The sequence below is a fragment of the Corvus brachyrhynchos genome, unplaced genomic scaffold (genome assembly GCF_000691975.1).
Source record: "Corvus brachyrhynchos isolate BGI_N302 unplaced genomic scaffold, ASM69197v1 scaffold302, whole genome shotgun sequence".
Lineage (NCBI taxonomy): Eukaryota > Metazoa > Chordata > Aves > Passeriformes > Corvidae > Corvus > Corvus brachyrhynchos.
The window spans coordinates 4,510,794-4,533,672 of NW_008237244.1; the positions used below are offsets into that span (position 1 = coordinate 4,510,794).

A 22,879-nucleotide genomic window follows, 5' to 3' on the forward strand; every position below is an offset into this window, starting at 1 on the left:
TATGCAGCAAGCCAGGTGGGGAAGGAAGGAAATTACATATACATTTATACAGATGGAAGCAGATATCCCAACTCACTTTGGAGTTGTCATTCTGGAGACAGAACAAGCCTGGAGTGGGGCAAACAGGTACCAGAAGGAACTGACTGCTACTTCAACCAGACCAAGCACATCCCCTCCCTTTGCTGCTGGACACCTTTCTCAGACTGCTGATGCGTTATGCAAACCTGATACAAGCCCAGAGGTTAGAAGCGCTCAACAGGCACTATAAATAAAATAGCCAGCAAGCCCTAACTCTTATTACAACACAGCCTATGATTACATCTGCATAAAGGCAACAGCTTTTGGAGAGAAAAATCTAAACAGTAAGTCTAGCAGCCAGATGCCAAAATGAAATCAGCAGCAAGACACACCTGTAATAGAGCTGACCACATCCACTTCTCATCAGCAAAAGAGACTACCTAAGAAAGGTCAACAGATGCTCTTGAAGGTGTGACTGTTGAAAGATTTAAGCCCTTGAACTCATTAGCATTATGCCTCAGAATATCTGAGTAAAATCAGCTCTTGCTTTCTGCCTCAACACTTATTTAGTCTGGGGATATCATCTTGTCTAAAAGGATTTGTAAAGGAGGCTTCTTTTACAGAAGTTCTTACCATTTAATTCAGTTACCCTCTGTGTAACTGAGAATGACCCTGAACGGGGTGGGGGGAGGCTGTGAATGCAATCAGGCCTCTTGGCGTCACCTTGGCCTTTGGTGCTGCTGCTGTTACTGTTATGTGTTAGCCTTCTACACTTGCAGAAATTAACCTGAGACAGAGTTTTTAAAAATACTAGGTACAAGTAACTGCAAGTTTCACAAATGTAAAACTTCATCTCAAGGGACAGATTCGTTCACTTAGGCAGGCTGAACCAGCTAGATGCACTAAGTGACCATGAAAAGCTTTCTGCTCCATAGCATATTATCTCACTGTTAACTCAACTTATTTACTCTGTTAGTTTTTATCCTAAATATGTCCAAGTGCAGTTGCAGCATTTTGATTTTTACTCTGGGCACATGTAGTATATCACAGACAATTACAAATTTACATAGCAATTAATCTCTATTCCGAAGACTGAGGTTCAAATTTCTTACTCGTGAATGAGTTTAAGAAAATGTTCGGTCCATGCAGTACAGCAGAGCTATCACTGTACAGCAGACCCATGGTCACTGTGCTGCACTCCTGAGCAGCTCCCAACTCCATCACGGCAAGGGAACAGAGCAGAGATTCTTCCCAGCGAGAGCGCCGGGAGAGACCCGATGAGTCATGGGAGCCAGCGCTGGCAAGAGACCGGCTGCAGGCACAAACAAGTAGCTCAGATTTCATCAAATGAAAGGAAATAAAGAGCCAAAAGACTTTCTAATATTTACTACAATAATTTGCTATTGGAGGGGAAAGGGGGGACATCAGTACTCTGACTCTTTTCTGACTGTATGTGCTAACAGAACCAGGCATTCTTCTCTCAGTTCAGGGATTACAGGAAAACACAAAAATCACAATACAATCCATAATCTGCTTCCACCAAACATTAACCAGCAACTACAACCGCCGTTTCATTTGCATTAAGAGATTAGCAAAAACGTATTCCCCTGGGGGAAAGCCTCACATAAATACAAGGTTTCTGTCATTTTCATAATCTGCCTGTTAAGAGACAGGACCTTAAAAGCCCCACTGCGAACGCAGCACTTATTAATCCACTCGCCCATTTTGTTAAACTTTGTTTCAACTGAGTAGCAGTGCTTGACCCTCAGATTACAGTTTCAGCAAATTCAGCTGCATCAAATCTGAAAAGAAAACAGCTGAATTTATCTTAATGGCAGTTTAGGTGCAAAAGCTAAAATGAGTAGTGTTCAATTAATATCTTCAAAAGAAAGACTTTTCCTTTTCCTTTAATATTTCCAGCAAGTGAACTATGAAAGTACTGGTAAAGACTGCAAAATGTGAACTCAGCTAATGCAAACACGTACTTATTTTTCCAATACAGAATCTTCAACAGAGCAGAAACTGACTGCAGAGCTTTGCAAGAGACATGCAGACTGTTGCTTTTATTTCACTGAATTTGGGGGGAAAAAAAGAGCAGGTTAAATCTACCACAAACAAAAAAGTACACAAAATACAGAGACTGCCCATATTTAATCACTACTTTAAGATCTTAAGAGTGCAGAAGTTTTGGGAAAAGTGCCAAGCTCCTCTTTGATACCCCAAGAAGTCTTGTCCCCAGGGGTGGTCTGACACGACCAAGAGCAGAGACCTGTAGCACTGGAGCTGGGCCACTCCAAATCAGGGCCCTCCAGCCTCTTCCAGTGACTGGAACTGTCAGTTCCAGCAACCAACATCAGTCCAAAAAAAGCCAAACTCTGCAACACACTTGGTCATACTTCTTTTAAACTATTCCTTAAATGCACAAGGGGCTTCTAAATCCATAACCACATTTATTTCAAAATTAGTCTTAAAACTCCTTCTACAGTTTTATGCTCCCCATTTATTAGTATCTCTTGACAGTGAATAAACCTGCTGTGAAACTACTTGTCAATATAAAAACCAGCTGCCCTGGCTTTTCTCACCTTTGAAGGCCCACAGTTAAAGAAAATTAAACACAGGCTTGAAGCTATACCATGTATTTGTAAATAAAATAATTTGACAGAACAAGATTACAAAGTATGAAATGAGCCCTTTCAGAAAGCTTTAACTACAAGAGAAGTCAATGCTCAGACCATTTTGTAAAGTTTTAAACAAATATCACTGAGGAATAGGAATATTTCCATAAAACACTTTTTAAAATGCTTTTTAAAAAAAGCTTGGACCATATACAACAATTTCAGATGAAAAATTCCACATGCACGCATTGGTTTGGTTACAGCTTCAAGGGTCAGTGCAGCATAGTGCAAGTTTCATTCACAGATAAAAAGATACATGAAGTAGGTACAAGTACATTCTCAAAATACAGGATGTGATCTAACTCTCAGCAGCCCTTTTCCCACCACCAAAAGGTGCTGAAAAGCAAAACATACAGAAACCAGGGGGAAAGTACACAAAGAGATGGACTCTTTAATAAGACAAGTTAATATTTGACAACTTAAGAAAGAGGAAACAATTGCATGAGGAAGAAAACGATTGTTAGTCATTAGAAGGTATGTACAAGGGAGGTTTGTACTTTGATTCTATAGAACAACTGAAGCTAGCAACCCTCCACTCCTGAAATAGAAATACCAAGAGGTACAAAAAGTAAGCACTATTAGCTCAAAGTGCCTTCTCAGAACAGCCCATTTTCCCTGCTGCAGGTCACCACTCCCTCATCTTTCAAGGAAAAAGTATATGCAACTACTTATCTCAGCTAGTCTTTTAGTATATACAATCTGGCAATTCTACACAATCTTCCTGGTCCCAAGTCTGCGTCAGAAAGTGTTTTTCCCTTTGTGTATTTATTTCCAAACAGAACAAATACTCCTCAGTGCTTCTAAAGGAAGCCTTATTTTTAGAAATTGTCTAAGCTAAAAATACTGACGCAATTTTCACCTGAAGCAACGTCTTGCAAAGTTTGAATGTAGAGTGCCTCTCTATAGATGCTAAGTGCATCTTTAGCTACCAGAAATCTCATGGAGGGATACAGCTCTGAAGTACTCTGCTAATTTTTATTAAAAAATATGACTGATACTTTCAGTGTACAGAATGGGAGACTAGTGCAACATGCAGCATTGATTTTTTATTCAATAAATATTTAACCCAATTACTGCCAACCAAGGCAAACAGTGCAGAAATTGTCATTTAGAGATACAAAAGTTTAACATTTTTCGTATAAAGTCAGTTGCTACTATATTCATACAACTATTTCAAAGAGGTTTTTCTGCTTCAAAATTGAGGTTATCATTATAAAAATACAGAAACATATATTTGGGGGTTTAACATGTCTTTGCAAGTGTAACTTTTGCATTTATATGGGAACATGACACTTCTGTATTCAAGAAATTAAAATGAACACTATGATAGAGACATTTTCTGCACTGAAGATTTCATGATAGTCCTTAAATACATCTTTCTTGGTCCTGGGTATACATCTAGAATGAAATAACTTGCATCTCACATTTATCCTGAGGTCAGCTGTGTAAAAAGGAAAGCCAGTTTTATAAGGATACTTACAGGCTTCTTGTTCAAAATATGAGTTTATCTTTAAACAAGCCAATAAAACTCCTGGGGGGAAGAAAAAACCCAATACTCTCACCAGTGTTTTAAGAAAAAAATCTGTGACATTTTTGGGAATTATTTCCAAAATATATAGGCTAGCCCACCCAAATGCTGTATCACCCAACTAAAATTTCAGTATGTACTTGCCAAATTTGAAACTTAGAAACTGTTCTGGAAAGCGTGTATATAAATCCCCATGAAGAATCTCCCCAAGCTTCTCATCTCAAGATCCCAACCCACAACAGAGCTTCTGCAAGGAGAACCCTGCTGAAGCCTGTGGGAATCTGCAGAGTCTTTGGATCTGCCCGCACAGGTGAGGATGTGCCATTTGGGTCTCCATAACCCACCACAGGGTGCAGTTATGACCTTGTAAAAGCTCCACTTTGAACACAGCAGTTATTTTCAATAGCACCAACAATCTCTCAGATACCAGCATGTAGGCAAATACAGATATAAAACAGGTTTTTTTGTTCCTGAATCAGCACAATTGGTACAAGGCACTGCTTGGCATAGGAAGTCATAAGTTACAGCAAAACAAGAGTTTCCAAGTTTTGTGACATTTAGGTTTGTACATTAGATGACCTTGCAACGTATTATATACCATGGCTAGAAAAATAAGATAGTCTACAGGATTAACAAAAACATCACTATCCCATGCATGCTCACAGTTTTCCACCCTAGATCCAAAATAACCCCACACAACATATCAATATGAAACATTAGAAAGTATGGGTTGTTAAATTAAGGAAGTACATTTCATTCTCCAATCTTCCACAAAAGTCTAACCTAGACACAACTCAAGTAAATGAAGTTGGAAAACATTCTGATAACATTTGCACCAGTCTATCCCTGCAGAGGAGAAAAAAAAACAACTACTGTCTACAGAATTCATAGATTGAGGCACATCGCAGTTGAAGATATTCAGGCGTATTTCATGGCTAGAACAGGATTTTTCTGAGGAACCTCACTACAGACTTCCCCAAAAGCAGCTCCATATGGTTTAAAACACAGCTTGCAACACACGGAAAAACATTTGGTCCTTAATCGCTACTGTCTTCATCATCATCATCATCAGATACATCATTTAAAGATGACTTAGGTGACTGGCTGTAGGAGTCTGACCTAGAGGACTGACAAGCAGTCATCTCCCCGGTAGAAAGAAGATCATAGCAGAAGTCGCAGATTCTCACTGGCTTGGAAGACTGGCTCGGGAGCAGAAACCTCTTTTCCGAGCAAGGCCCGCACACAACAAAGCCGCACTTGCGACAGTGGTGACGGCGGTTGACGGGTGTAAACTTGGCTTTCTGACAGCGCATGCACACAGTGGCTTCCGAGTCCGGTACCCACACAGCTGCGTGTTCATTGCTAGGAGTCTTCCCACTTTTGGAAAGCAAATCAGAAACACACTTATTTATGTGGTTCATCCACTCCGACTTCTCTGTAGCAGTGGCAGCATAAACCGCAAAAGACTTTGTTGGTGTCTTGATAAGCCACCCATTCCGTAAGTCTCCCTCATCCTGGATGGAATCAATAGTGACGTTTTCCAGTGGGATTATGTGCTGTTTATTGTATTTCTTCTTCTGGATGACAATGTTACCATAAACAAGAATGTCATTGAATAGGAAGAACTGCCTTGCTTTGGGCTTCTTCCTACAAAGTTTTGTTAGTACTCCCTCTCCAATCAGAACACGGCCAGGAATAGTCAGGGGTTGACCAGCTGCTCCAAAGCAGTTTTCCACTATACTTATTCTTCTAGTATTTGCCTCACTGTTTGCCAAGCGATCCACCATCTTTCACAAGTATCCTAAAATAAGAAAAAAAAGTTTGTTACTAGAACAGGACTGATTCAATAACCAAGCAAGCAGCCTTCCCCAAGGAAGGTACCAACCCCGCATTTCTTAAAATATCTAACAGGACCTGCTGGCTGAGAGGCATTGACTTGGGCTAGATTTAAATCAAGTATTAACACCTAAGAATTTTTAGCAACGGATTAGTCTTTTTTCCAAAAGCAAAAATGTTCTATGCAGCTGACAGCTATCTTTATCACACAGACAGCACCTACAGCACTGCTTTTGAGAGCCTCCAGCAGCAAACTAGTTCCTCTCTAGTAAAGCTACTGCATCCTGGTTTAATACTCATATTTCTCTGTATATCCTCCTGCACCTACTCCAGATAGCAACAGAAAGTATCATTCATCATTTCAAGTTCTAATGCTGCAAAAACATCAACTTAACTTAGCAACCTGGAACACACACTAGTTTTAACACAACAAACAAATTATATAATTGACGTTCACATAGGAAACCACACTTCACGAGCTAGTTCACTATTACTTTTTTTTCCCCGTATGTAAACCTCAAATCATGGGCCAAAACCATGAACCTGCCTGCTGGAAACATTTTGTACAGGCCACAGCTTGCACCCCCCACTACGTCTGCTTTCATGGCACACTCTTGAGCCAGGAACAGGGAGTGAGTCATGGCTGGTGGCTCATCACCTGCTTGCTGCTGCCTTCTTTTTGCAGGAGTCCCACGGTCCCTCCCTCCACACCTACACAAACCACATCTGCATCCATCACACTGAGGCGGCCTACACTGGCAGTCCTGCACAGAGGACAAGCCACACAGCTCACAAATCGTTCCTGAGAAAGACTAAGTAACCTGCACCAGCTCAAATTTTAAAAACAACAACTTTATATTTCAGGAAGTGCTGATGAACTGTATGCTCCAATTACAGACTGAAAACCCACCTTGTTCCCCAAGAAGAAAATATGATTTTTTTTTTTCTTGTGAGATACCTAAGACACCCAACAGGGAACTAAAATTAGGAAGTCACTATAGTGATTCATACCTTGGCAAACCACTCTTTAGCCTCTTTTGCCCTAGAGTTTCCCAGGAAGAAGTCTGGCAAAGGAAAATCTTGCCAGTCCAACCCAGATCTGCTCCCCTCAAACCTCTCATGAGTACAGCCATGCACCTGAACTGTTGTGCTTGATGCAGCAGCGAGATATCTGGCAGAGGCAAGCACTATGGACAGACTTTTCCTCAGCACATAGAAGACGCTCCCCCATGCCTCCCACAGGGCTGATGCTCACAACACCCTTTGCTACAGCCACAGCTGTGAACAGTGAAGAAGAGCAGAGCAGCAAATACTCCAGTGCTTCGTGACATGATCCCAGGTTGGGAAGTCCTCTACATTACCTACTTGAATCTACACTGCCTGCCATCAATACAGCACTAGCCTACAACTAAGAGGAAACTGGGCTGAAACAAGGCTCAGACTTGATGCTGCTCAGACTCCACTGCTCTGCCATAACCTGATCCAGGCAATCTTCCTCCTATGAATCAAAGCACAGATACTTCCTTACAAAATAGGGATGAAACCCCTCATCAGGCCTCATCTAAATAAGTATGTTACCTGTGATTACACAAATCCACATGCCCATAATGTTAAGTATTATTATTGTAAGTTACTGCTTTGAAAGTGTAATTAGTTTCACACTAAAGTAGTTTGACAAGTGAGCTTGCACAGATATAACTACTTTTTTTAAGCTCTGCACACATTATCTTGTATCAAAGTCTGACACTCAAGACAGAAGAATATCTAGAAGTTATTTATCAGCACAGTTTTTGAATTTTCTTTACATGCCTCACAGCATTAGTTACAATACATGAATATTGTGTTAACTAGTTTTATGGTTAGGAGAATTACAAAGCCACCAAATCCACAACTATTTTGATCTGCAGACAGTGAAGACAAAACAGAAACTGCCAAGTAAAAAGTAGTAAGAAGGGAATGGAAAATAAACTAGGAGCTTTTTTACGTGTACTTGCTGTTGTCCTAGGCTCCAAAATCAAATTCAGGTGCCTGACTGCTGAAGTCCAGGATCTGGAACGACGCTTAATTGCCATTAACTGCCAAATAACCATTCCCATCTAACAATATATGAGAAAAAAACCAGCCTTTGCAAGCATCATAACTGAACCAACAGCCCTTCAAACTTACAAAGCAAGGTCTCAGTCACAGGCTCAGTCTAGAGTTACTTAGTAATCCCATGTTCCCTGTGAAGTGGGAAAGGACATCAGAAAGCAAAGGGGACAGCCCAGAAAATACACTTTTCTGCAGGTACAAATCAATACACACTAATTATGAACTTACACTTTTATACAAATTATCTACAAATTACATCACAGTAAATGCCTTTGGTATTCCACAGGGGGGAACAGTACTCCTACCCCACTCCCACAAACATAACCATACTGATGGGTTTCAGTGAAGCAAGTTCTTGGTGTGAAGTCACAGCCACCTGTAGGAAGCAGTCACTGCTCCACAGCTCCAATTCAGCTACTCTGCACTCCCTGCCAATAAACTGCAAACTCAGTTCAAGGCCACTGCAAAAGCTTTCAAAATACAAGTCACTGGGAGATGAAAACAAGGAGAGAAAAAGCTAAAGGTTTTAATTAACTGTTCTCTAGGACAATCTAAGGGAAAACAACTCTAACCAGGATTGTTTAATAATCATCATGGCTTGAAACCAAGACACATGACTCCAGAACTTGTGCTGAAGACTGTATTTTGAGCTTCTTGTGAAAATAATCACTAACTGGACCTTAAGCAAGAATCCTGGGAAAGTTAAGGACTATTAAGAAAGACAAGATAAATCACATCTTCTCTAGATTGAAACTTTTTTCTATAATGGGTAACATTCTCACCTGCCAGCCTCAAGGCTGTAAATGCCAGAGACTGCTGATGCCAATTCCAGCTTTCCAAGGCATTAATTGTGTTTTTCCACACTAACAGATTAGACTTTTTAGAATAAGCATTCAGATATTTTCCTCATGAGTTTTTAAAGAACTAAAAATTAAAACTCCATCTGAAATCTTATGCATACTAATGCACATACACCTTCACTTGCCTTTTCTGAGAAAGGAAGTAAGTAGGAAACTACCCGAAATACATCCTGATTACAAGTAATCATGGAACATGACAAAAATAGACTAGAAATACAAGAGAAGACATCCCTAACTCACAGGAGCTAAAGTTACAAGAAGTGCACCTCTTCCTCTCATGAGCACGCTGACCAAGGAGATTTAAATTAAAATATTGTCCAGATATGCAAAGGAACTTTTAACCCCAAGATGTCACAGTCCAAAAGCAAAGTTATCAATACCTAGTCTTTAAAACTTACAATCTTGTTTTAAAGCATATTCAGACCTATTGTAAGAGATAGCAGATCATCATACCCCGAAACTGGGTGGCAACATCCTCCTCTCTTCCAGCTAAACTTTCTTCTGAAGTTTCTGCCATTGGCCACCATAAGAAGCAGATACTGGATTACTGCCCTGAAGATGCAGGATCTCAAAACCTGATCAAACAAAGCAACTCCTGAATGATGGCACATTGCTGAAAACATGCCCAAACCCTTCCCAAGCAAGTGAGGAATAATTCAGAACTATGGGCTTCGAAATAAAAGATTAGACAGCTCCACTTAAGGGGAAAGTATCTTATACGTAGTCTCAGTTTGTGGATGCTGTGAAATCAAAAACCTCAAACGTATTATTAAACTTTATCATATTTGACTGATTTCACACTTGTGGCACACAAACTCCTAAAAGTCCTGAGGCCCTTATGCAATGGGGACTCCATTTGTGATGGACTGATGGTCCTCAAAGACATCAGATTCATTTGCTGCGTCCAGAGGGCAGCACAGTACTAGCTGCTAGTCAAAACATTACAAACCCCCCCCAAAACAAACCAAAAGAACACAAACAGATCACTTTGTAAGAAAAGTAGCTACATAGAGCTACATCATAAGCAGGGTTTAGCAGCTTTCCAAATAAATAAATCTCAACTCTCAAAACGCTTCAATACCTTCACTTTGTCCCTCTCACACACACGATCTTAGTAAGTACCTTTCATGATGAAAATGCTGGGCAAATGTGTTCATTTCCATGGCATAATATGCTATTTAAAGGTGATAAAGTATTTCATGACACAGAAAGCCCCAACTCTTCTACAATATACAGAACTGTCTTTGACACTTAAGTTATTTCCATTTTTATTCCCAAGAAGCTTCTAGAGAAGTAACAATTCTGTTATCAAGATACCAAGATCTTCTTGCTCCCTTACTCCAGTCCAGTTTTACACGTGTATCCTGTTGGTGAGAACAACCATCTCCAATGTGATCAAACATAGATATCACTGAAATTTTTGAAGAACTAACAAGTTATCCACTAAAGTAAAAGACAATCCATGTTGAGGAGGTCACACATTTACTACAGTTATTAACATTCCAAACTACTGTAGCAGGAAAATAAGGGTTGCTGTGCACTGACAAGTCACCTTCCACATAATTGTTTCTTTCTGCAACTGAATCCTGGAGACCAAACCAGTGATCTCCCAGGACTCAATGCTTCTACAGGTCTTATTTAAAACAGGAGAATGTTTATTTTATATGCTAGCTCTGCTTGTGATAGTGGCCAGACTGAACTGCACAGAATTGCTGCAACTGAGGACAGACGTAAGGAGTCAACAAAAAGGAATGCAACCCTGACTGACATAGTTACACCCAATTCAATACTGACAGAAAACTTTTCTACTACCACATTAGCACTGTAGCAGTTAGCATTAGCACCATACAGCAGAACCATAAATAACAAAGGTGCTGGAAGGGAGAAATGAGATAAAAAGCTGTTAGAGCACAGTGATGCAGACTGCATACAGCTCAGCACAAAAACATTTCCTCGCCCCAGCTCAGCGCATACTACCAACTCAACCAGCACTCTCTTCAGGCTGCAGGACAGGCACAAAGGGTGTGCAGGAGAGGGACACAACCCAAATTCCCAAGTTTCTTCAGCAAGACAGCAGAACTGGCAGTGTTCCATTACTTCTGGGTTGGGCAAGAACAAATCAAATCCAGTGTACAGTCCCTGCTAACAAATGTTAATTAATAAGCATCTAATTTTGACCATTATTTTTCTTCAACATTCCTTCAAGGGAGAAAAATATTACCAGCCTTGTTGTAATTGTCAGTTCATCTATCAGCATCTTTACAATTAACTATTAGGCTGTTAACAACTACATTTAACATATTGCATCAATACAAACCAGGCAGTCTGTATTTCCCAGAGCCATGGTATCAGGATGCGGGCAGCTTATCCATTACTATGAATATTCATAGTTAAGGTGACAGCTTTAAAGAAAAAAAAGGCATATCTAAGCTGCCACAAAAAGCACAAGAGCTCAGAACTAATCACAGAACTGGCCCATCCAGTCCTAAAGCTGCAGCAGATCCTGAATGTTTCAAAGCCAGATTCAATAACCCAAGTCCAATAAAAAAGTGTCACTAAACACAGAATCTGACCACACCATCAGAATGGATGAATCTAGATATGGGTACACTGAAGCAAATGTAGAGAATAGAAAAGAGTCAGAAATGGAGGAGTACAAAAGGAATAAAGACAAAAAAGATAGAAACAGCAGATCTAAATCAAAGCATATTATACCTTGCCACCCAATAAACTTCTAAATAATTATCCAGGTCTCACAGAGAGCCCCTGTTCTCACACCAGCACATACAATGTCAGCAACTATGTTACACCACATACATTCAAATTAACCAACTTTCGTTGGTACCTAAAGGTAACATACATACTTCATAAAAGTTTCTAGTTAGTCACTTAATAGCAGGCAAAAATTTAAAGGTTTTATCATGTTTGACTCCACAACTTGAAGGCTCTGAATAAAACGGAAAATTTGAACAGAAATTCACTTTGCTTCCTTATACTTAAACCACACAAATTAAACATATGAAAGGTATAGAAGATAAAAAAAAAAAAAAAAGAGCAAGACAGAAACAAGTAAATTGTAAACCAAAGACAGACAAGAACTATCTGCAGACGAGATATCTCAAGCGCATTAAATGACTGGTTTGTAAGATGAATCATTATTTGGATCTACAGAGGAAAATATCACACTCTCCCTAAAAAGAGTTCATCAGGCAGAATCAGGCATTTAGTTACATGGGAGTTTTTTAGCAGCAGGTTTCAAATAATTGTTATATATTATCACATCAGACTCATACAGTCTTCCTCTTGCACTTTGCCTATGCAAGGAAGACACGCTAATTTGAATTACAGTTGCATAAACACCAACACTGAAGTTACCCAGAACCCTCATACATAGGGTTCTCATAAAGCTCTGTCTGAAACAGTAACATCACTACTTTTTGTGGACAAGCTTCCAGCTATAAAGGCATCTCAGTAGTGTAATACAGTATGCTAATCTCTATGAATATTACATATATTGCTCTTAAGAGAAACATTTGACATTTTACACCACTGCCGAGTAAAACACAAGTGTAAATTTCTGAAGTGCAACCTATTTAAGGAAACTTATCCATGCTTTGAAAATAGTTTGTGTGGAAAATTGCTGAACTAAAAACATGCACAGCAGATCTGATACAAGTGAGAAGACAAATGAGCATGTTTTAAATCTTACTTTGGCCTCACTAGTTACACCTCCTACCCTGCATCCTTCAGTAAATCCAGAGAAGGATGATACCATCGCTCATCCTGGTTGGCAAAATTACACTTTCTATGGACTTAGATCTCATCAGCTGTAATGAGAATCTAAGAATTCATGCACAAGCCATTTTTATGGTCCTTGACAGGTAATGCCAATAACAGCTGGATTAAACATAGTATAGAAATACCTGCAAGAGGCATTTAATTAAACTTTATTTCTATCATTCAGCATGTAAAATAAAATACTGAGAAAAATTAAGTGCTAAGTATCCATCAATCCATGTTTTAATCCATTAGTATTTCATTCAATTGTCTACAGTTACTTAAATACGTCTGTAACAATTAACTGATAGCTTTTTTAGTATTAGTTATATATTTGGATTATTTACCATTTGCTTTTTATTAAATAGTAAAAAGACCAATTTAAGCATAAAGTTACTACCCACAAAAAGAAATTTCACCCACAAAAATATTATATTGATACGAGATATGGGTATGACAAGTGTTTTCTAAAGGTCTTTATCACTGCTAAAAGCTGACACAACAGAAACAAGTACATGCCTGTCCTGTGCTAGAGCTAGTTGGATGCTATTTAAAACATAAGACAACAACTGTCACTTAAAGAGAAATGCTGCCTTCTAACAAGCAGTTCTCTCAATGATTCTCTTCAAAAAAGTATTCCCCAAATTGTTGTATTTAACAAACTGTCTTTCTATTGCTATCATAACCAGCTGGTAAGGATATATAGGATAACCCTGATAATATACCAAAGATTTATCAAGTACAACAAAAAGCTTCATTGCAATACTGAAAAGAAAGAAGAGCAGAGATATTACAGAGACTGTATCAAGGTAGAGATAGCAGGAAATGAGGCTATAAGATCCCTCTGAACTTCAGCAAAATCTTTATCCAGATAATCACTTCTGACTAACCTGGTTAATGGCTGCAGCGTTCAGAAAGATACTGATAGTGGGACAGAAACTTTGACTTGATTTACAGACAAAAAAAAAAACCCAGACAACCTTTTTCTTACAGAAATGTAAGCTGTTCAATCTTCAAATCATTTTCCAAACCCTTAATAAGTAATGGCATTTAATAAAGTCAAAAAAAGCTGCAAGGTAAGAAACCAGAAAAGATGATGGCAACACCAAGGCTGCTTCAGATTACAGATGGAAAGATCTAAACACTCTAAAGAAACACTATAAAGAAACCCACAGGAAAATGGGTGTTACTGTGGACCACTCCCAAGTCTCATTTTATGATTCTCATAATTTTCACGATTTTCTACATTAATGCATTTTTTTTCTTCCCCCCATGAAGACACATCTTCCTGCATTGTGCAAGCCTGTGGAGCAATGGCTCCAGTGTGGGGAAACAGATTAGCTAACTCACCCCCTCACTGGTACATCCAGTATGACCCAGCAGCCTTAACCCTTCATTTGTCTCAACCTGTTGGCCAATGTTGTGGCATTGACCACAGAAGCCATGCCAGAAATATGTTAACAGCAACCACATTACTTCACAGCGTGCAACCTGTGAATACTCTGCCTTGACAAAACTTTAGAAACCTTCAGATTATTTCTCAGTCCAGCATCTAGTCATGTCCAACTACGTCATGAAAGCAAAATCCATGCATTTGTCTAGTTGGATGTCATCATAAACCTGTAACTACTATAATGAACCATATGATAGTTCACATGAACTATAATGAACTGGTTTGTTTTTAACTGCTGCACATGACTGTCACAAGTCAAATCCCACTAAACTCTTCTTGAGAGTACAGTGTAGAAATTCTTGTTTTAACTGGCTGGCATCTTATAGTTTAGTAATTCTTTCTATAAATTACAGTTAATTTTTGTACAATCTGATTTCCAACTTACTGCTCTTTCACTTTAGTTGACCAGTTGTGTAAGAATTGATCATATAATGTAAATTATTCTAAATGTGTAACAACAACAAAAACCCTCACTTTATTATCAAACCTGCATGGCAAGTGCATTGCTCTTCAAGTTTGCAATAGTCATTTTCCAAATGAGCTTGGAATTCCTGAGTTAGGATTGCCTAGAAAGGCCAATTCTATCTTCAGGATGGAGATCATTTCTAGGTAAATCTTTCAATATGTATGACTTTATATTCCCCAACCCACTCAGCAGCTCATTTGGGTACAGAAAGCTACTTTTAGCAAAAGATTATTTATTTTGGTAAGCAGCATATGTATTAGCACAGCAAGACCTGAGCAATGCTGTTTTACTATCCAGGCAACTCTTCTGAATAGTTAACACACTCCCTGAGCTGCTGCATGCAGGCAAAACCATCTAAGTTCTGCACATTAGCTTCTCACAGGGTTTGGTATTTAACACCATAAACCTCAGCTGGAAATAGAACGCCAACTTAACCTCCTTGCAAACAGAAAGGCCAACTCCCACATCCCAAAGAGTTATAATGCTAAGTAATCATAGAGGAGACACAAAGAAAATAAAGGTATGCAGAAGAGGGCTGTCCCACCAGACACGTTTGGCCTGTTTTAAACCAGCCCTGCATGAAGGATGAGAGCAATCACCTTGGCCATAAGGCCACGTGCAGGAATGGCAGCACCCCTGCTCCAAGCAAGAAACATGTGGCACCCATCAAAGAGACGCAGAAATCCAGAATTGCTGAGTCCAAAGCTGCTCCCACTATCTTCTCCTGCTTGCAGCAACAGAAAACATGAAAGATGGAAATGCAAGCAGTACTAAAGGGTTTGTACCACAGGGAAGTACATGATCAGGAGGCCTCAATGCACTCCTAGACCAGCTGGAAGGGGCTGTATTTCGCTTCTGTCCCTTGCTGCACTGGAAGTCATCCCTGAATGCCTCTTCGGGAAGAAGATACCTCACTGCAGAAATCCAGGAGGAACATTCTTGTAAGAGGTCCAACTTCTTAATGAAGTCAGTTGCTTATTACCACTGTCAGGCTTCTATTTACAATAAACCATGGTAGCCAGTATTGTTTTTGTCTTCTGGCATGATAAGAGACAGATCTGCTGCTGGGAAGAAACACATAATTGTCCATCCCCCACTTGGTAGTCAGGGGTTGGAGCACAAAGAGCAACTATCTAAACTAACTTCTCTGTGTCCTTACCCATCTGCCGATAGGGTGAGCATTTCCCAAGCACCTACACAGGCTTACACGGCTTTGAGCAGCACTTCAGGAGCTCAGGTGACGCCACATTTAGATGAGGAAATTCTTAACACTGTTCACAATGTGAAAGAGGAGGTTGCCAGCATTAGCATGTGGAATGGCTAGAACTAAGGGAATTATTAAAAAAGCAACCAAACAAAAAAACATATACGAAAACCTCAAACCACAGCACACAGGCAAAAACCCTGAAAGCTTGAGGTCTGTAGAGGTGAACAGGCAGGCCTGATCTACCACACATAGTGCTCAACTTTGACACAGTCATCTCTCAAAGCACAGAAAGCAAGATCCAGACAACTACAGGCATAGCAAATACTTGCAGCTCTGAGCATACTAAAATGGGGATAAGTAAAAAGGCTGGTATTTTTTATATCTAAAAATTATGTATTAATAAACTACATAACACACATGTGCCCTTTAAAATTAATTAACGAACAACTGACTAAAAAAGCCCAGTATGCAGACCAAATCTTTGCTGTCATGGGAAAAAACCCTAGTATTTTGACTTGCCATTTGCATGTATTTAGGAGCACTAGCAGTGGTTTAGCTTAACTTCTGGTTACTAGCAAACTGCATCTTTCATCTTAACCAAAGCACTAGGGACATACACCAGAATATAGTTTCAAAACCAATTTCCACAGATCTGAAGTCCAAAAAAGCTCAAGTTCCTTCTCAAGTTTTCCACAGTTCTGAGTAGATAACAGACATCAGAAGAAACACAGACAACAGATCAACACCTTCCAAATGTGCCTGAAGAGTCAAGAGCAGAGGACAGCAGCCTGGGATCCTGCTCCACCTCAAGAAGCTCCAGGAGACACAAACCCCATCTGCTGGGCCGGTGCCTAAAAGAACACTTGACCAGGCAGCAATACCAAACACTGGAACGTATTTTTGTTCACAATTTAATGTTTTCCTCCTCCAACTGTTTAGCTGTTGGGAGAGTCTCTCCCAGCAAACTTACTCTCCAGTTTGGCAGCAGCTACTTGCCCCTCCCTTCCAGACTGCCGGGACAGGCGCCGGGTGTGCTCCCCCTATCCAATACACTGCTTTTCAAGGGACAGCTTAACTGGTGATAGATAGCCCACTTCGGCAGCACCGCGGCACACTTCTGGACATCTGGGCTATCAAATTACTTGACAGATATACACACTTAACATTAAATGGACGTTGGGTGAGGGACAAAAAAAAAAAAAAAAAAAATCAGTCAAAAGGATCTGACCAATTTCAGAGCAAGCTAGATCCTGCTTAAGCTTTGTCAACACAGCAGAACACAGAGAACCCACTGCATCAACATTTTAAATTTTGAAAAAGATCTATTTAAATTCTTTTGAGGAGGGGACACAGCATCATTAGTATAGAAAAAAACAGATTCAGATGCAGCTGTTCTACAAGAAGTATTGCCAAATCCATCTTGCAAGCAATTTTCCAAAACCAGATTGGCTGTGTGGTTTGTTGTTGTTACGGATTATTACAGCTCACATGGAGGCAACTTGCTAATGGCTACCCAGACCGTCTCTCAGTCAATGCAAAAAAAAGGATTTGGTTTCCAGTGACTGAGATAAATTGTATTTTTCAGCATGCTTCTTGCAACAACTTTAACTGACAAGTACAGAACATTTACAGAAAGATCTCTATATGCATCTCTAAGACACAAGTACACATTAAAAACAGAACCTCCTGGATCTCAGAACACCTGCTTGTTTTAGCACCTGAGAGCTACCAGAACAGCTACACGTTCCAAAGAGCTTCTTCAAGTTAACAGAATTTATTTTTCCTTTTTTTTTTTTCCCACAAAGGCAAACCTGTGACACACCAGCCTGTTCACTGGCTTATGTCTTTTTATTATGCATAGGTACTTAAACAAGACAGTGTTAACTTAAAACAGAAAGCTTGGTTTGTTTTTTTTTTTCTTCAGTTCGCTTTTATTACCATTATGAGAGAAGTTACTGACTTCACTAACACTCTAAAAAGGACTAAACGACAGGTAATAATCTACAGCAAGACCAAACTAGAGAGAGTTACCAAGTAGTCAGAGCCTGACAAGAGCTATTAATTTTCTATAAAGTACTACAACACAAAAGGACTTTCTCTTTTAGCAAGCCATGTTTTAAACCAGAGCAAAGTTTTCCCATGGAGTCTCACAATTTACAAGCACAGCAATATAACCACATCATTGCTATTTCATTTTTATTATATCAATTTTTTTTCATGCGCATATGTTCTTTGAATCTTGTTATAGGAAAAGAAGCTGCACAATAAAGAGGTTTCTTTTACCAGCTCGGTAATTTTAAGCATTTCCACAAAACTAAACAAGACACAAGCCAAGTAACAACACTCAACCTTTTCCTCTCTGACCAGGTGCCATCACCTCAACTTTCTCCTGCTCCTGACCTACCTAAGCTAAGAACTTTCTACTTTAAGAGGCAACCCTAATAATACATTATACTGCAGAAATACTTTCAGGGGGCCAGGAAGTTGATCACTACCTAACGGGATCACACAAAACACTGCTGGAGCACACTTTCAATATTATAGTAGGAAAAACAGCATATACAGACCTACAAACTCATTCAAATTCTTCACCCCTTATTAAAAAAAATAGTTCCAAGTAACTTCTACCACTAGTTCACCAGCAAGAACAGACTAAGGACAAGTATGACTGGTTGCAGGGAATCCTTTTCCAAATATTTAAAACTGCTGAAAGAAGTTGCCCAAATTGGTACCTAAAATGGCTCACACCCCAGTAACCACGTGCAGGGCTGGCATCAAGAGAACCTAGGGGCGCAGGAACCTGAAACACAGCTTAGGGCTTGGAATCAAACCACACACGATTTTCAGGAAGCTTGACAACACTGAAGTGCTGCAATCATGGACCTGTCACTGCTGATCCCCAGCAATGTTTAAAATGTATTTAACCAGCACTATTTAAAAACACATAAGCCAATAAGCCAAGGGTTGAATTCTCTTTCTGAGCAAGGGACACAAGACCTTTATGTCAAATGCTGCTACCTGGCAACACATTGGTGAATGGTGAAGGTCTAGAAAACTGACATCTGACAGCTATTAATAAAAGCCAAAAGGAAAGCTTTAACAATGATACCATAAATAAAATTTGTCAATCTTCAATGTAACCAGCTTTTTAAACATAACCTGTGTGTTAAAAGGGCAGTTCACTTGCGTCGATGCTGTTAACCTAGATCAGAGAGAGGGATGGAGGGGGAAATAATCACTGTCACACACAGCTTTCAGAACAGAAGTACACTGAAAATCACTCTCAGAAGTTTTACATTACCAAGTATTGACAGCTATGTCAGGAGAAATTTAAAACAGAAGGAGAAAGGTAAAACCAAGGAGTCATTTCCTGAAAGAACCCCTTAATCACAGCAGCTTACTGTAGGTGGTGGCCTTCCTGGGAAATGCATTCACTGACACTTTTTCCTTTCACTGCTTGTCAAATGTGTTTGATTCATTTTAGTTATATGGAAAGCAATTGGAGTACAGACTATCTAGAGGACAACTGGAAAACTGCACAAAGGTTTGCACTGAAGTTAACCTGCACAAAGAAGATACTGTCAACCCGAACGGCTGCGTGTATGGTACACCGTTAATTTGGTTGGCAAATTATGTGTACGCTTTAGAAATGCAAATGTCAAAAAACATGCTGTAACTTTTCCTCTTTCAGAAGGCATACTAAGTACTTAAAAGCAAAACGGTTACCTCCCTCTGGATGATATGCTGGAGGCACAAGAAGCCTTTAAAGAAAGCTAAAGCTGCTGATACAAAGATCATATATATCACTATTTAGCAGCCCTCCCGTGTCTGTTTGAATCAGTAAAATTTCTCAAGAGATTGCCTCTCAACACAGTAACTAAGCTTGCATGTCGTCTTACTACATTCAGCCACTTTCTTACAACCCCCATTACACTGGGGGTCAGAGGGCAGGGTGATGGAGCAACAACACTCCTGTATTTGAAATCCTTAACTTTCAGCTGGTATTTTTTTCTTCTTTTACAGTCTGACAAAATGCCAAAATCCTGCTATATTACATACATAATATGCTTAACACTGTTTTACTATAAAATATAACGACGCAAAGAGAAAAAATAGAAAGTCACTCCCACTTCATTTTTTAAATCCTTAAATTATTTACAATCACTAATAAGCTTAAAAAACCCAACCAACCAAAAAAAAAAATCAAAACATTATTATGTCCAAAGAAGCAGTACTCTTACCTATTTATGCCACTGAAGTCAACATGAGTGCATTTTTGACTGTGTAGCATTAAAATGACAGGCTGAAAAACATGCAGTACTCTTCTATTCAATAACACTTCTGCACAACAATATTTATTTTCATAAAAGGAGAATCTTTGTCCTACAACTCTCAAGCCACTTCTAATGTGCACAGACTCATTTATTTCAACAGTACTACTCGTGTGGCCCTGAATTTGCAGGACTCAACTTACTAACACAGCTGTCATCACATCTTACAGTTCGTGACAACAATAAAATAATCTTTAGTAAACATATTCTACCACACCTATCTATAGAATAGTTTTTCACCCCCCTCAACTATAAAAACAAGTTCTCCAATGAATCACGAAGATAAAACTTATCCTACAACAGCAAACTTGACACTTGCTGCATTAGGGAGAAAGTTTTAAATACGTGTTTCTGTTTCAGAAGTCTGTATTTGCCTGTATGTATTCTCTTCTGGAACAATCTCCACATTACCACACTTTCATCCAACTACTGAATTAATTCATGAAAGTAGTAAAATATACATATACAAGCATGACCTATAACTTTAAAAAAAATACAAAAATGAAATGGAAAAGTAAGCTTGAATATTAACAGAGCTTAAAATAAGTCATAAACGTACCTTTACAATTTGAGGCTGTACAGAATAAGGTTTCATTTCCTAATACAAAACCAAGAATTTAAAATCCTTACCTACCATCCTCTAAGAATCATATCAGTTGTTAATATTGGGATTTACTTATTTGACATCACCCATTAATAAGTGCACTTTAAGAATAAAAACTGGCATGCCATTTGTTTGCTTGGACACCACTTACAATATTTTATCTAACAGACATTTTCAGAAAATCATATCTGCAGCTACTAAAAACTTCAACTCTGCCTTATCTATGTGCCATGCCTTGACCCTAAGCTTTTACTTAAACACCTCTAGCCCTCTTTGGTGAAGACAAGGCACTAAAAATGCTGTAAGTGTATGAAACCAGTGTTTGTACTCTGCCGTAATTGCTCTCACGGGGCTTTTGGCAATGCTCTGTCATATCATGCCTCACCTGAAATTGCAGTTCCATCTCTTTACTGCTCTGAAACTATCCCACCCACATCCACTAACTCCGACAGTGAAACTTAAAAGCCACCATACCTTTTGAATATCGCAAACATTTTGCCAATGGCAGTTTTTGTAGACTAAAGGGCTAACTGATACTATGGATAGATCCCTCTGCCACCCCGGGGACATGTCTAATTACTACAGTTAAAGTTCAGCCCTTGATTTAAGGGAAACAGAACAGAGCTCTAGCTGAAGAATGGTTTCATCATGGCATCTAATGAAAATTTGCTTCTAGGTGGAAAGATGCTACTCTCTTTCTACAGAGGACAACCGAGGAAACCGAATCAGCTTCTCCAGCTTAAAATTTCTACACATCAGTTTTCATTCAGCATTTAAGGGACTTCCTCTATGTGGGCTTCTATGTAGAGCAAAACTCAGACACTCCAAAAGGCACACAGCCGATTTGCATTCAGAAGCAAGAACTTGGGACTCAGGCTCACAACACTTCACTTTCACTGTTTTTTCAACAAAAGTGGTGGCACTGAAACGCTTGGGAAAGTATTATTTAAGAAACTGAGCTGATATAAAAGGCATTTAACAATACTGGGATTCCTATTACCTACTGGGACTAGTCAACAGTATTTAAATTAGAGACTAAAAGCAAGAGCACTGCGTTCTGAGCTAAAGAACCGATTCCATTCTGCATGCTGATGACTGTACACAAAGCAATTAATCTGCAGGATCTCAGCACCGATTACACTGCTGTCTTTAAATACTTCCCTTCTTTCAGACAGGCATCTCTAAAATGATTCAGTACACAAGTATCAAAACTTAAGATCTGAATATTTAAGTTCTCCTTATTTCAGGAGAGAAAGAGGAATTTGCAGTCTCAGTTCTGAAACAGATTCCTGTGTTGTGGGTCTGGTTTTAGTCACTTTGCCTACTGTATTAACCTCATCTGACCTTAAGCTGTTAGGCACATCGAAGCTTCAGATACAATGTTTCTCAAACAAGCATCAACCCTTCCAGTAACTCCTACCACAGCTTGAGGACAGCCTGAATTAGAGCTTAATGATGCTTCTGTAACCATTCACATCAATTCAGGCAAAAGACAATCCTTGATCTCTGGTTAAGGATATAACAACCTGTCCTTTTGGTTATCAACAACTATTGTACTGACGCTTCATGTCAAAACTCGAGTTACAGCTATTTCCCTTAGCAGGGACAAAGCCGATGCCAGGACGTGCTGCTCAGCAGACTCACCCATCGCTTTCTTGCCGTGATGAGAGCAGTTTTGCCATTTATAAATATCGGTGCCTACGAACATAAGTATTGCTAATGAGGCGAGAGGAAAAACACGCGGCTGTCTCTTCCCGAGCTACTTTCAGAAAACAGCTTATGAGCCATACATATCTCTGGCAGACCAATTACATTCCCCTCAAAAAACGCGAATTTCATAGAAAAAAAAAATAGCACCTTATGCTCGCAACCGCACGACTCGCGGTTTCGCTGGTTTTTCACCACAGCGTCAACACTTTTCAGACGACTCGCTCCGAGAACGACACGGAGTTTCACCGGGCGAGCGGAGGGTCGGGGGAGCGCGGCCCCGCCAGCCCGCCGGGGCAGGAAGCGCCCTCCGCCCCCCCGCCCCT

General features: G+C 39.6%; 1 protein-coding gene across 2 annotated transcripts; it reads right to left on the reverse strand.

Annotated features, from left to right (window-relative positions):
• Positions 1–2,638: 2,638 nt before the first annotated feature.
• Positions 2,639–22,852, reverse strand: PLEKHF2 (pleckstrin homology and FYVE domain containing 2). 2 transcript variants are annotated; one of them, XM_017730377.1, is made up of 2 exons: positions 22,704–22,852; positions 2,639–6,022 (listed from the first exon to the last, which is right to left on the reverse strand). In XM_017730377.1, the coding sequence occupies exon 2, from the start codon at positions 6,006–6,008 to the stop codon at positions 5,259–5,261; it is 750 nt and encodes a 249-aa protein (XP_017585866.1). In that variant the 5' UTR covers positions 6,009–6,022; positions 22,704–22,852; the 3' UTR covers positions 2,639–5,258. The 2 variants fall into 2 exon arrangements, with proteins under 2 accessions (XP_017585866.1, XP_008628917.1); XM_008630695.2 differs by lacking the exon at positions 22,704–22,852 and adding an exon at positions 22,491–22,577.
• Positions 22,853–22,879: the final 27 nt, after the last annotated feature.